At 35.7% G+C, this 12557-nt stretch overlaps 1 protein-coding gene across 7 annotated transcripts in view; it reads left to right on the forward strand.

Annotated features, from left to right (window-relative positions):
- CDIN1 (CDAN1 interacting nuclease 1) overlaps positions 1-12557 on the forward strand; it is a 124909-nt gene that overhangs the window by 19348 nt on the left and 93004 nt on the right. For 6 of the 7 annotated variants that reach the window (XR_010472935.1, XR_010472934.1, XM_065064209.1 and 3 more), the window contains exons 2-4: positions 5830-5875; positions 6740-6804; positions 10058-10118. Coding sequence is in view for 5 of the 7 variants with exons in the window: in XM_065064209.1 (XP_064920281.1) it covers positions 5830-5875; positions 6740-6804; positions 10058-10118 (172 nt within the window). In the remaining 2 variants the exon portion in view is untranslated. Of the gene's footprint in view, positions 1-1543; positions 4528-5829; positions 5876-6739; positions 6805-10057; positions 10119-12557 lie in introns of those variants that run through there. The other variant, XM_065064208.1, reaches the window with a different exon arrangement.

Consider the following 12557-nt stretch of genomic DNA (forward strand, 5'->3'; position numbering starts at 1 on the left):
ATTGATTTGAACATGTATATTGACACACAGACATGTATATATATACATATATATGTGTTTGTGTGTGTATTGATTAGCTTAAATTGGTAATTCACTGACTTCCAATAAATCAGTGTTAGATTTGTGAATGATAAAGTACAACTGTGTAGAGACAGAATAATCAGCTTTTACAGAATTTTCGTTGAGAGAAGTGACCACAAGCATATTCAAACTTTAGGAAACATTTTAGTATCAAAAGCTGCCGTGAAGAGAGGTTAAAGCCATAACTATTCTCGAGGTCAGTGAATCCCCCTCCCTTGGTCCGTGTTCTTCAGTGTTTGCATGCGTGTAAGTGTAGTGGTTCCCAAGCTTTGGTAGGCCTTTGTTATTGCTGAGCCTCCCTGCATCCTTGTGTGGAACCATCCTGACTGCTAAGAAGCCTTTTTCCTGTCCTGACAATCCTGACACGTAGAGGAAATTCTGATAATTCAGCGGTTGTCACCTCCTCTCAAGTGGGAAGTTCACCATCAGGCTGGCTTTACTTCCGTTACGGGTATAACTGTGGTGCTGGTTAGCCCACAGCCGCTGGTTCTGGGAAGCTACAGAGGCTTTACATATTCATGCATGTGTTATGCATTTGAACTGATGCTGCTGGATCTGTTTGAAATCCATTATTGACAGTTTTCAGAAATAAGAGTGAACTGGTTAGCATGTGATAAGCAGTATAGAAACATTGCTTTCTTTAGGAGTCCCTGTTCCAGAACATTTACAGTACAGAAGATGAGAATTAAAAGACTGTTTGGGTTTCTTTCATGTCTTTGATAATGTAACAGGCAAAATGTATTTTAGACATACATTCTGGAATTTCAGGATTGTTGTGAGAAGGATTCCTCTTCCACCCCCAGTCATTTAAATTCATGAAAGGTATGTATTTCTTTCCTCACATAGATTATTAATCCAGCATGGCAGCAGCATGCAATTCTAGCCCTAAGTTGTATGCATTACTTTTATTTTAAAGCTCAATATTGCATTAGTAAAAATATTTGAAACCTTACTATACATGGAAAGGGAAGTTCTTTTCCAGTTATTAGAGAGAATCTTGCTGTCTGCTTCAGAACGTCTCATGAAGGGATATGACTAGCACTACATACGTACACTGCAAGACTGCAGAAGGAAAGAAACTATTTCTTCTCCTACCTGAATTCCTACAATAGCTAAGTGCAGTGTTGGATGCACTTCCAAGAGAAGGTTTGACACTGCTGCTTTGGGATTTCACTTATGACAGCTTCTGAATTTTGGAAATACAGCTCCTGCCCCCACACTCAGATTTTTAACCAATATATTTATCATAATAATGAGATGGAGTATTCCATTTTGTGAAAGGGAAGCAACAAAGCAGTGTTCTTTGTAGATTTCAATTGTTTAAAAAAAAAATAAAGGCTATGATATATACGTAATATATATTTGTCTCATGATGGACTTTGCTTTCCCCCTGCTTATCTACACTTGTATGAATAGTTATTGGATTAAATACTGCAGTTCCTATTGACTCTTTTTTTTTTTTTTTTTTGTTACAGATCTCTCAAGATACTCTTTCTTTGTTCTGTGGTAAAATACATTAAATGTAAAGTTGATTTTTTAGTATTTCTATTATAATTTAGGCCAAAAATGTGGAGGTGAAGATGAGGGAAAGAAAACTCACTGTAAATCGAATAGATGAAACAAGTGGAAACTTGGTTTTTTACTTGAAATGTTATGATTTCACTAATCTCAGAAAATAAAGGAAAAAAGTGTAAGTTTAATCTTATCCCTAAAGAATTAATTATTAATATTTGCAAGGGCTGATAGTATTATAATTGCAGAATTCGTCATATTTAGATTTTCTTCTGATGAGGCTGTAGTACATAGCAAGCATGAAGTTGGACAGGACGCCAAATCTTGGTGAGATCTGCAAGCCTGCTTTGTTGAGATGATCTGATGCAGTTAAATTATTTTAATCCTTACCAGCTACTTTTTGGCCAGAGTTTGCCATCAGATCTAGTTAGGAAACACTGATCTGCAACAGCATATTATCTCTTGCTAGTTTGTATAGAAATACTCCTTGTAAACCAAAACATTTCTGAAATACTCTCCAGAGATGGTAGCATTCTTCCTCTACCAAATTCTGGGATTCATTAGAAAAGAATGGTTCTTACACATTAAATTACCAATAGATGTATTATTTTTCCAGCGCTAGACTGATCTCTTAAGTTCTTAGAGGCAATTTGTCTTATCTCTTGTTCTGTGTTCTGGTCTCACTTAGGCATCTCATCCTAAATGTGGATGGACTTTGGTACCTGTAGTACTTGGGGCTTTTTTTATGATAAGCATATTTTTATATCTTGGGATCATTTGCAACCTAGAAGTGACGTTTTGTTGTTTTTAAATGAAAGTTATTTTATTTTTTAAAAATGGGAATTTTGTAGCAGATTTTAGATTTCACAGTTTTCTGCCTAAATCTATTTACGTATTGACAAGAGCACGTTGATCAAGCAATCAGATGGAAGTATGCCACCGACATCAACACAGAGTAACAAACAGTAAACTGGTTTGTTGTGAATGCTGGTGTACATGAAAAAGAGGATATTTGAAGAGTGAGGCTGGTTGCTTTGAACTCTGGGAGTCAGATGCATTAACATCTGGAATTTCAGAAGAAAATGTTGCCATGAGAGTGGCTGCTACAGAACTTGGGAGGAAAGTTTGCTTGTTTTCCTGGAAGATAGATTTCGTTCTGCAAGACACGTAACAAGTTAATTTATTGATTATTTTAATTAGGTAGTACTTGGAATTATGGTTTTGGGGGTGTTTGTTTGTTTTAGAAAATCAGCAAATCTGTAATGTGGCTCTACAGATGGTTCTTGACAAAACAGTTTGCTCAACACAAACATGTCTATATCCTTAAGCCTTCCAGTAAGCCGTGAGGCTTACTATAAAGTTTATTCAATACGATGCAATAATGTAGCACTGACATGTTATTTTGGATAAAAGATATTTTCAGTGTTATGTTTGTTTTCCTGGATATCTCAGCTATATTAATTTGTCTGCTCATTTACTGCTTTGAAATCCTGTGTAGAAGCATCAGAGGATGGATGGAGCCCTAGGAATTTGGCTGCTCCTGTAGAAGTAATGACAACTTACATGGCAGTGCCCCTGCTGCCAGGATCAGCAGTTGTGATCATGCTGTCTTGCAGTGCAAATGCATGTTCGTGACTTCTGTCTCCTCTCCAAGTAGTCAGTACTGTCTTTTTCAGTGCTTTGCAATACCGTGATGCTTCAGTTTTCTGTCAATGGCATCTTGCAATAGATGCTCCAGGTGTGTTTTGAGGAGCTATTTCATTTTGCCAGGAAGTCGTGGCAATGGAATTGTGGCAAGGAAACGCTGAGTGGCAGGTAAGTGATTTAGTGTTTAAGAGGGGAACTATGTTAACCAGAAGAAACATGGAATCAGCCCTCTGAAAATATAAATCCACTTCTGGGGAAGGAGAAAGATCTTCTGGTAGTAAGGCTTGAAATTCTTTGTATGGTACTATTGAAATAATTCTCTTTGTCACAGTCACAATGTTTTTGTACTGCAATCCAGTGTATATCAAACTTATTCAGTTATTGGACTGAATTTTTTAGTGTTCATGGTAAATCCTAAATAATCTGAACAGTTGGAAGCAAAGGAGAGGATCGTTGGATGAAAGTGAAGTAGAAGAACAAAATCCAGGGACACCAAGGGGACAAGAATCCAGGTGTGAAGAGAGGGATAATGGTCTTAATTCTTTTTGATATGTCAATGGGTATAATAGGAAATATAATAGAAATCATACTAGGAGTCTAAAAATACAAAAATTGATCTCTCAATGTGAGAGAACTCAAACCAGAAATTTGGTTAAATACTGTCCTGTTTTGGTTTTTGTTTTTTCCCACATCTTTGCTCTAGATTCAGTTCTACCATAACGACCATGTAAATCTGCCAGATAATAATAGTTACATGGAGAGCCATTAGGGGGCCATATGTATCCAACTTAATTTATAGCCTGCAGGGTTGTTTTTTTTTTTTTTTTTTAATAAATCAACTTGAAATACCTTAGCTTTGCATATGTATATAGCCTGTGTAAGTATATAATCTTAATTTCATTCCTTTGTTCACCTAATGATTACATGTGCACGTCGAAGGTTACCATAATTGGATGGCGCACTTTTCGGGGAGGCATTGTGGTACATATCTCCCAATCTCTGTGTCAAATGATGTATATTTAAAAATATTTAAGTTCTTGAATATATTGTCATTATTTTTTCTGTAATCCATGGATTTCATAGATCTGGGCATTACTTTATGTTGCTGTCATTTTTCTACAATTTTAACATTCCGTCAGTGGGTGCTCTGAGTGAACGTTCTCATATGTAAAATACCAGAGATCAAGTCTCAGCTTACTGCTGTCACACAGGTGTTTTGCTGGGCAGACAAGCGCAAAATAGTCATGGCAAAGATGCTGGAGGCACAGAAAGGAAAAAGGCAAACTAGTAAGCATTTTATATCCCATTGCATTAATCTAGTCGCTTTGTTCCTAATGCTTCAGCTGTTCAGTTTAGAGGTAACTTTTTATATTGTGCTGCATAGACATACTGTATGTTTATACCCAAACAAACCATTTAGTGCCACGGTTTTCCCTTTTGAAAATAGGAGTAAGACTTCCTTATCTTAAATTAGTATTTCTGTGGGGTGAAAATTGCAAGGAGAAGGAGAGAACATTTACCTTCAATGTACGTATGGTGTGATACAGGTGTTAAATTCACATACAAGAAATTGGGCAGGAGAGCAAGACTTTAGACGTTGTTCAATGTTTGAACTACCTGTGCTATGCTGCAGTAGGTAAGTTCACTAAAGGAAAAAAGTTAATTATTCATAGTGCCTTGCTGTACCATAAAACTTGATTTATTGAGACTATAATTTGTTCAAGTTGGATGTAGTAGGAAAATATATCAGGAGTAATTAATTGTATTCAGGATGTGATGAGGTAGATATATCCACAGAGGACAATTGAAAACAGTAGCGGTGTGGTATTGATTGCCTTTCAGAGGGAAAAAATAATTCTTGTCCCATTTCTAAATGTTAACAATTCAGAGAGAAAAATTCCCACTCGGGAAGAATGCTTTCCAGGTTGCTTCATTGCCAGGTGTTTGACATTGAGTGGAGCCTTAGATGAATGAAGCTTATGGCAGCTTTTGGAAATGACCGACTCCGGGGAATCTCAGCTTCCTGCTGTGAGAGTTTCTATTTTCAAAGCACATCAGTTTCAGTGGGAATGTTCCAGTGGTCCCATATGCTACTTCTGACAGCGGGGGAAGTTTTTAACCTGAATATGAGACAGCTACTGAAGAGGTTCCCTTGCTGCTAACAAAATGAATTTCAATATGTTCCCAATGAACAAGCGGCATGTTCCCAACTGCTGATGGAATTTAACTTCATCAATTATTAATGGAAATTTTGCTTTGTTTTCCTTTTTACCTGTTCCCTTTTAACTCAACTACCTGCTCCTGATAGGACTTTGTGGGTTCTGAAGCTGAAAAAGGAATCACCCAAACAGTATGCTCATTTGCTTTGAAACTCTTGCTATATTTTGCTCCCCTCCCTCGTACGCTCTCTCCTTGACCTAGCAGCAGGAAGTCTTTGTCTGAGGTGTTCATCTGGAACAACTTTTCCACACTTGTTTTCATGTTCTGTTAGATTACAGGGCAGCCAGCCTACCTTTGAAGCTCCCTTCTCTTTTGTTTCTTTGCAGTGCACTCCAGTAATTAACTTTGTCCTTCTTTTATTTGTTCCAGTCAATCGCAGTCCACTCTGCTGAGCATCTTCTCCCAGGAGTACCAGGTTAGAAGTTTTCTCCTTTGTGAGAGTTGACAGGTGCCTAATTGAATGATGAATGTCCCTTTATTTCTTTGTAATTGAACTGCCAGCTTTCTGATTGGTTTGGAGGATGTTCCCTTTTCCACATCAAGCACCGCCTGAGTCTCAGTGGATGGCTGCCAAGCCTACCCATCCATCTGTCTAATAACATCTAGCCTTTGCTTATTTGGTGGACCTGTAATAAATTATGCTAAACCATTATTATTCTGACAATAATAATTTCCCTGTGTTGCATGGTTCCATGTGCTAAATGTTTGCTGACTTGCACTGTCAGTGCTGCTTTCCATTGCTGACAGAGATGATGATAAATGACCATTGCCGGAGTGGCAGAAGGCAAGAGAGGCAGAAAATGGAGTCATTTATCATGAGATGACAGGTGTCAGTCAAGTGGCAAGTCTCTATGGAATTACTTTTTGTAGTTTTTCAAATAAGTTGTTTTTAAGCAATGTTCTTCCTGGTTAAAAATGCCAATTGAATTGTAAAACTAGAGTGTACCAGACTTAGATGGAATTGAATTGAGGGAAAATTAATACAAAGGTTGAGAGAGAGAACAAGTTTTTCTTTGCCCTCTGCAGCCTCCAGTAAACTTATTTAGATTCAATTATTGTGACCTTATTGCCTTTTACATATATGGTACATTGCAGTACAGTCTGAAGACGTTGAATTCAATAGGTAGATTGAATGTCATTTCTTTACAGAATCTAAAAACATAGTTCAGTTTATATATCAAAGTGTAGCCAAGGAACATGTGTTTGGGCAGTCGTGATTTCAGTGTTTTGATCTATGACACATTTGTAAGACTCTTTGTTTGTTTTTTCATTTTTCTAGAAACAAATCAAAAGAACACATGCCAAGCATCACACCTCTGAAGCTGTTGAAACTTACTACCAAAGGTATGACATCCCTGCCTTGGTTAAGGCTATCATCAAAACTACTAATTGTTACGGCAATTATGAGTAAATTAGCTTTTTCCTATAAAAATAAATTAAAAATTTGATATAAAGAATACAGAATGGTTCACATAAAAATATTTTTCAGTGAAAATACATTTTTCAGCTTTTGGTCAGTCTGATTAAGAAAGGGTTTATTTCCTTTACTCTAAGTGAGCATAGGCAAATATTTTTTTACTGTATACATGATAGCATTTATGGTATATTGCCTGTAGTTTGTAATTACAGGATTTCTGTGTCAAGACTAACATTGATAGGAACTTCCTTACAGCAAGGGAGCTTGTTCTGTCACAGTTGCTTGTACTTTTAAAACATCTGTGTTACATTACAAAAAGTTCCATATTCAATTTGTGTATTGCCAGTCAAAGCACTAATTTTTAGATCTCGCCTGTTTTATCAACAGAAGTGTCAGAAATAGCAGTTAAGGGAAGATGAAAACCTTTATGTCATTTTACAATATTTTACAATTGTTTGCATCTTAAACTAATAAATTGTGTTTGCTACAACTTATAGTTTGTCTGTTACTTCTATAGGCTTTACTAAAAATATTGCAATGACATAATTAGGGCATACTGATAACTGATAAAGATACACAATTAAAATATTACTTTGTAGACTGACATCTGAGGAGTTCACATGGCAAGTGTGTTCATACTTGTGATTATAAATGTCTGATATTTATACTTCATTTTTCTGATTCATACAGATTAACATTAACAAAAAGCCTTCATTTGTAAACAACTAACTGTGCTTCCACAGAGTCATATATTTAAAACCTAAGCACAGCCCGATTATAATCAGACACTGGTTAAGAATATCTAGTGTGAATTGTGCTGTTCTGGGGCTTTGATTTTTCTTAGTTGTTGTATTGTTCTGTAAAAAATTGTGCTGGATCACATTGCACTTTTCCTAGTGTTCATTGTTGTTTAGGAGGAATATTGCCTTAAAATTTTGTTGTGTTAACCATGTATATGCAATACTATTTTTAGTTCTTTTTCACTAGCACACTTGCAGTTAAGTGCCCTATGTTAATTGTAACTGCTGTGTAAATAAACCTCTTCTTGGAATGCATGTAAATCATTTAAATCACTTTTATGATGTCTCACTGGTTCCAACAACTTAAACCCAAAGCATGGGACCAGATTTTGCTTTATGCAAAGCAGCAGTTGTATTGATATGAGTAAGGTTGTGTAGGTATGATTAAGTTTGCCTCACTTCAGGTAGGAGGATTTGGTCTCCTGTCCCCTTCTGTGCTGTCTGAATATGATAGCAGTACATAACTAATGCATTATGTATGAAGCTATATGGTGGTGGTAGGCAAAATCATTCTTTATGCTATTTCTGGGTGTTTCATATTGCAAATGTATTAATATGGCCAGATAAAATGCACATGTTTTAAAATCAGAGATGTTCAGGATAATAGTTAGAAAACTCATCTCAATCCCCTTTTAGTAGATTTACTGTGAAGTATGTTTCGTAAGCTACAGGGGCATCTGCTTGAGTCAGAAGCCAGTTTGAAGTGCTTCAAGCATAAACATGACAAACATGTCTTCTCATCTACTCTTTTGAAGCATCCATCGTGCTGCTGTAAAGCCCTTGCCTGGGTGGTTTGCTCCTGCCTGTTCCCACCCACATACAAGCAGACAATTGTGCTCCCATTGCTTTCCTGGGTCAGAAACTACCAGCTTTGGAAGGCAGTCATTTCCAGTGGTCCCTGTTGGGAACAAGCAGAAGTGCAGTAGTGTGCAGTAGTTTGTGCTGCTCTGCTGAGATTTAGTAGCCTTAAATTTAGGCAAACATGAAGGCAAATTGCAAGAAGGATCAGCAAGCTTTTCTGAACAGTGTTGCCATCAGCATGTAAGACCTGTTAGTCCGTAACAGAATTGCCAGTAGTGTTAGAAATATCTGACAGAAAATTACTCCATTGTTGGCTGTAGCTTTGCTGTTCAGTCAACTAGATGCGTGTTTTAGAACATTAATCTCAAGTAAATCTTCCTATATAGGTATTTTGTTTATGATCTCCCCTTTTTTTCTTCCATTATAAGTTTTGGATGTTTAAATATACACGAGGCATCTTCCTTTGTGTTCTTTGGAATTGAAATAGTTTACATCAAGAATCTTTTATCATATCCTTTATTCATTAAGCCTCAGGATAACATGCAAACAAAAAGACCTCTAATCCTCTGTGAAGTGGTTTATGTAAAGGTATTACAGCCATTCCACAGAAAAGTAAAATGGTAAAGAATTTTAATGTCTGTAACTAATGAGCAGAAGAATGGCTTCTGATGGATAGATAACGATACAGCTGGAAAGGCTGTGGCCTTCTAATGATATCAGTAATGATGTGTTGTATGAGTACAGGTAGGGTAAATGAGCAGGTTCAAATGTTGGTGACTATTGTTCTTTTCCACATGGCTGCAAAGGACAAAGTGGCTTCCAATAATATAGCTTCTTCCCATGAAGTTCTGAGGACAAGTTTTAGGCATTATTGAAATGAAAACATCAAACAGTAAAAGTAACAGCAGTGAAGAAGGCGATATTGTGTGAGGCGATGGTCGGAAACATCACTGTGTACCCATATTGGTCTAATGCCCTTAACTGGAAACATTAAGCTTTTGCCATTGATGGGATAATGACTTTCTATCATCTTGTATTCAAAGCTAAATATTTCCTCTCTTTAGAATATTAATTTGATTGTTAGACTCTGATTTCACTAAAGTGAGCCTTTATTGTGTAAACTACTGCCCAATTAATAAAATCTGGATTAAATTTGTGAATTTATGTTTTGTGCATTGAATTGTGAATTGAGTAAGATATACAGTGTGCCATCATAGTTGAAGGTCATGTGGAATCCAAAATCTTTACTGAGAATTATAGAAGTTTATTTGTCTGTCATGCCTTTTTAAGTAGTGCAGATACAATTTACTTGTATGTCAGTAAGAAAAAAAGAAAAAAATATTGGTTTATTGTATTTTTTATTGGTGACTTAACTGAGATTGATACATCTTGCAGGTGAGAAGGAGACAATCCTGGAGAGTTGGTGGTTGTTTAAAATACTTATTTCTTAAAAGATTTTCCATTAAGTACTCTGTATGGGGTATTTTCCCCGAAATGAGAGAGATTCACAAGGGATACTGACATGTATAAACTGGCCTTTACTTGCCACTGCAGAATTACCTGGCTTTGTCTTGTCTAGGTACCTGAATGGGGTGATGAAAAATGCAGCTGCCCCTGTGTTACTGGAGCTGGCCAATGAGGTAATCATCTTTACTTTTGTCTTCAATCTTCCAGTGTAAAACCTAAGGGGCATATCTATAGTGACTTCAGTGAGAAATGTAATTAACCTAAAAAAAATGGTTTCAAGGCACATTAGACATTTACAATGGTTCCCCAGTCTGTTAGTACTTCCAATAATTAGAAAAAAAGCCCATTTATTAATAAATCAGTTAATGTAATTAGTCTCTTAACTTCAAGGCGAATGTGTAAGAAACTCTGAATTTGTATTTTGTTGGAAATTTCAGACAGACCATAGGCCTTTAATGCACAAACTTACTAAAAATTCCCACATTGATTAAATGGAGTGGCATCACTTTTACTCATATTTGCTTCCCTTTTTAAAAAAAACAAAACCTATCCAAGATTTCTTTTGTTTTTTAATAATAGGAAGGGTTAAGACAGTTCATTTTCCTTACTTCGTGTATCTCTGTTTATATGGATTAGAGGATGGCTAATGAAAACTGCTTAATAGAAAGCGATTAAGCAGAATAAATTCCTCAGTGTAGCCATTTCCTAGAAAAGCTGGTGTATGAAAAGTTTAGTACAGTTGCCATTAAAGTCCTGACAAATTTATTGATGTTGTTTAGTAATCAGAATATGAATCTGCCTTGGGATGCATTTGCATTAAAAATTGCTGTCTAAAGCACTACCTAAAAGAAGATGGAAAAAGTTTGAAAGAGTGACAGTGAGCCTCCTAGAAAAAAAAAATGATGAAATATCTAACCCTTTAACTCTAAAATATTTCTTTACAATAATAATAACAACAATACAATAGCTGATACTCCTTAGAACTGCTTATGCAACCCTCAAAGGGCTAGAATGAAATGTATGCTGTCTTGTGTTGCATTTTAATAGAAAGTGTGAGAAGGAGGCAGAAAATGAGTGTTTGCATTAAAAATGATATGGCACTGCAAACACTAAGTGTTGCAATAGCAGCAAGTTCTGCATGTTACATTAGTAAGAAAGAATGGTTTCTTTCTCATGTACATTGCTGCAGCCAGCAAATGAGCAATTACCTGTCAATTACTTGAAGGTTTTAATGGTCTGTGAAGTGTCCACATATCTTGATCATACAGTTAACATAGAATAAAGGATTTATTTCATATTAGTGGTAATATGTGGAATATGGTAGTGGTAATATGTTTTTTCCCATTTGTGGAAAAAACAAGTCTTAAGTACTGAGAATAGAATGTCCTTTACATATATAAGTACAATCTTATTAAGAATTTAGGTAAACAACATGACTCATGATATATTGCACCCATATTATACAGGAACTGTCATAAAAATATTTCAAGCACAAAGTAATATATCTGTTACTGGTTCTTTGTATATTTTTTCCTGTTGATTTAGAGATGAGGCATATAATTTCTGACTCTAGTGAGCGTATCTTTGTTTATATGATACTAATGCATTTTTGCAATTCAGATCAAAGATATCTGCAGTTCAGAAATATATAAAAGTTAAATCTAAGAGAAAGGGGAGGTATACAAAGAACTTACGTGCTTCTGATTTCATAGTAGCAAGTATATAAGAAAGGGAATGCATTTTGTGACTGCTGCCTAATGCATTAGGGAAATGTGGCAATAACCAGCACCAGATTACTGCTTCCAAACAATCAAGCTGCCATTTTTATATGATAGTTAATATTTAAATGACATACTCTTGCATCTGCTGACAATTGATGTAATGGTAATACTTTATGAGTCAATATATATTTAATCAGTGGAAACTGTAAAAATTGATGAGAAATATATAACATAGGTGCATTACTGTGTGTAGCAGCTCTGTTAAATAGGAAAAGCTCTGTATTATTATATTTTGGGGTTGTTATTTTGAGGATTTGTGAAACTATTTTTAATTATTTTTTAACTTTATTTGCCAACTTCTTCATATTGTATATGTAGTGCAAAAGGGCTAAAATAAATCTCATTTTTGTTAGATAGGAATAATAAAATTAGTCACTGTTCTCCTCATACAAATATTTTCAAGTGAGATTTGAAGCACTATGAATTTTACTTACATGCGAATTTCTGACATGAAGCATGATGGCCCTATTTCAAAGAAAGATGGACACATGATTAATATGAAAATTAGGGAGATGCAAGTACCTGAACTAATAAGGTAGTCCTTATTCAGGCTGGACTACCTTCAGTAATTTCACCATTTTTCATGTGTCAGCTCTGATGTGGGTTACTGGAAATAAGCAGCTCTGTGGAAAGCATTTCTCTCTACTTGGGGAATTTAAGGGCATCCAAGTACATACATATTTGGAAAAAAATGTATGCACAAATGAAGGCACCTTCTTTTCTCTAGTTACTAAATCAAGATAAAATTTTTGTATTAATATTGAACTTGAAAACATGTCAAGAAAAATCCACTGTGACAATGTGTGAGCAAGGTTTACTGTTGCATAGTTA

The sequence above is a fragment of the Columba livia genome, chromosome 5 (assembly GCF_036013475.1).
Source record: "Columba livia isolate bColLiv1 breed racing homer chromosome 5, bColLiv1.pat.W.v2, whole genome shotgun sequence".
NCBI lineage: Eukaryota > Metazoa > Chordata > Aves > Columbiformes > Columbidae > Columba > Columba livia.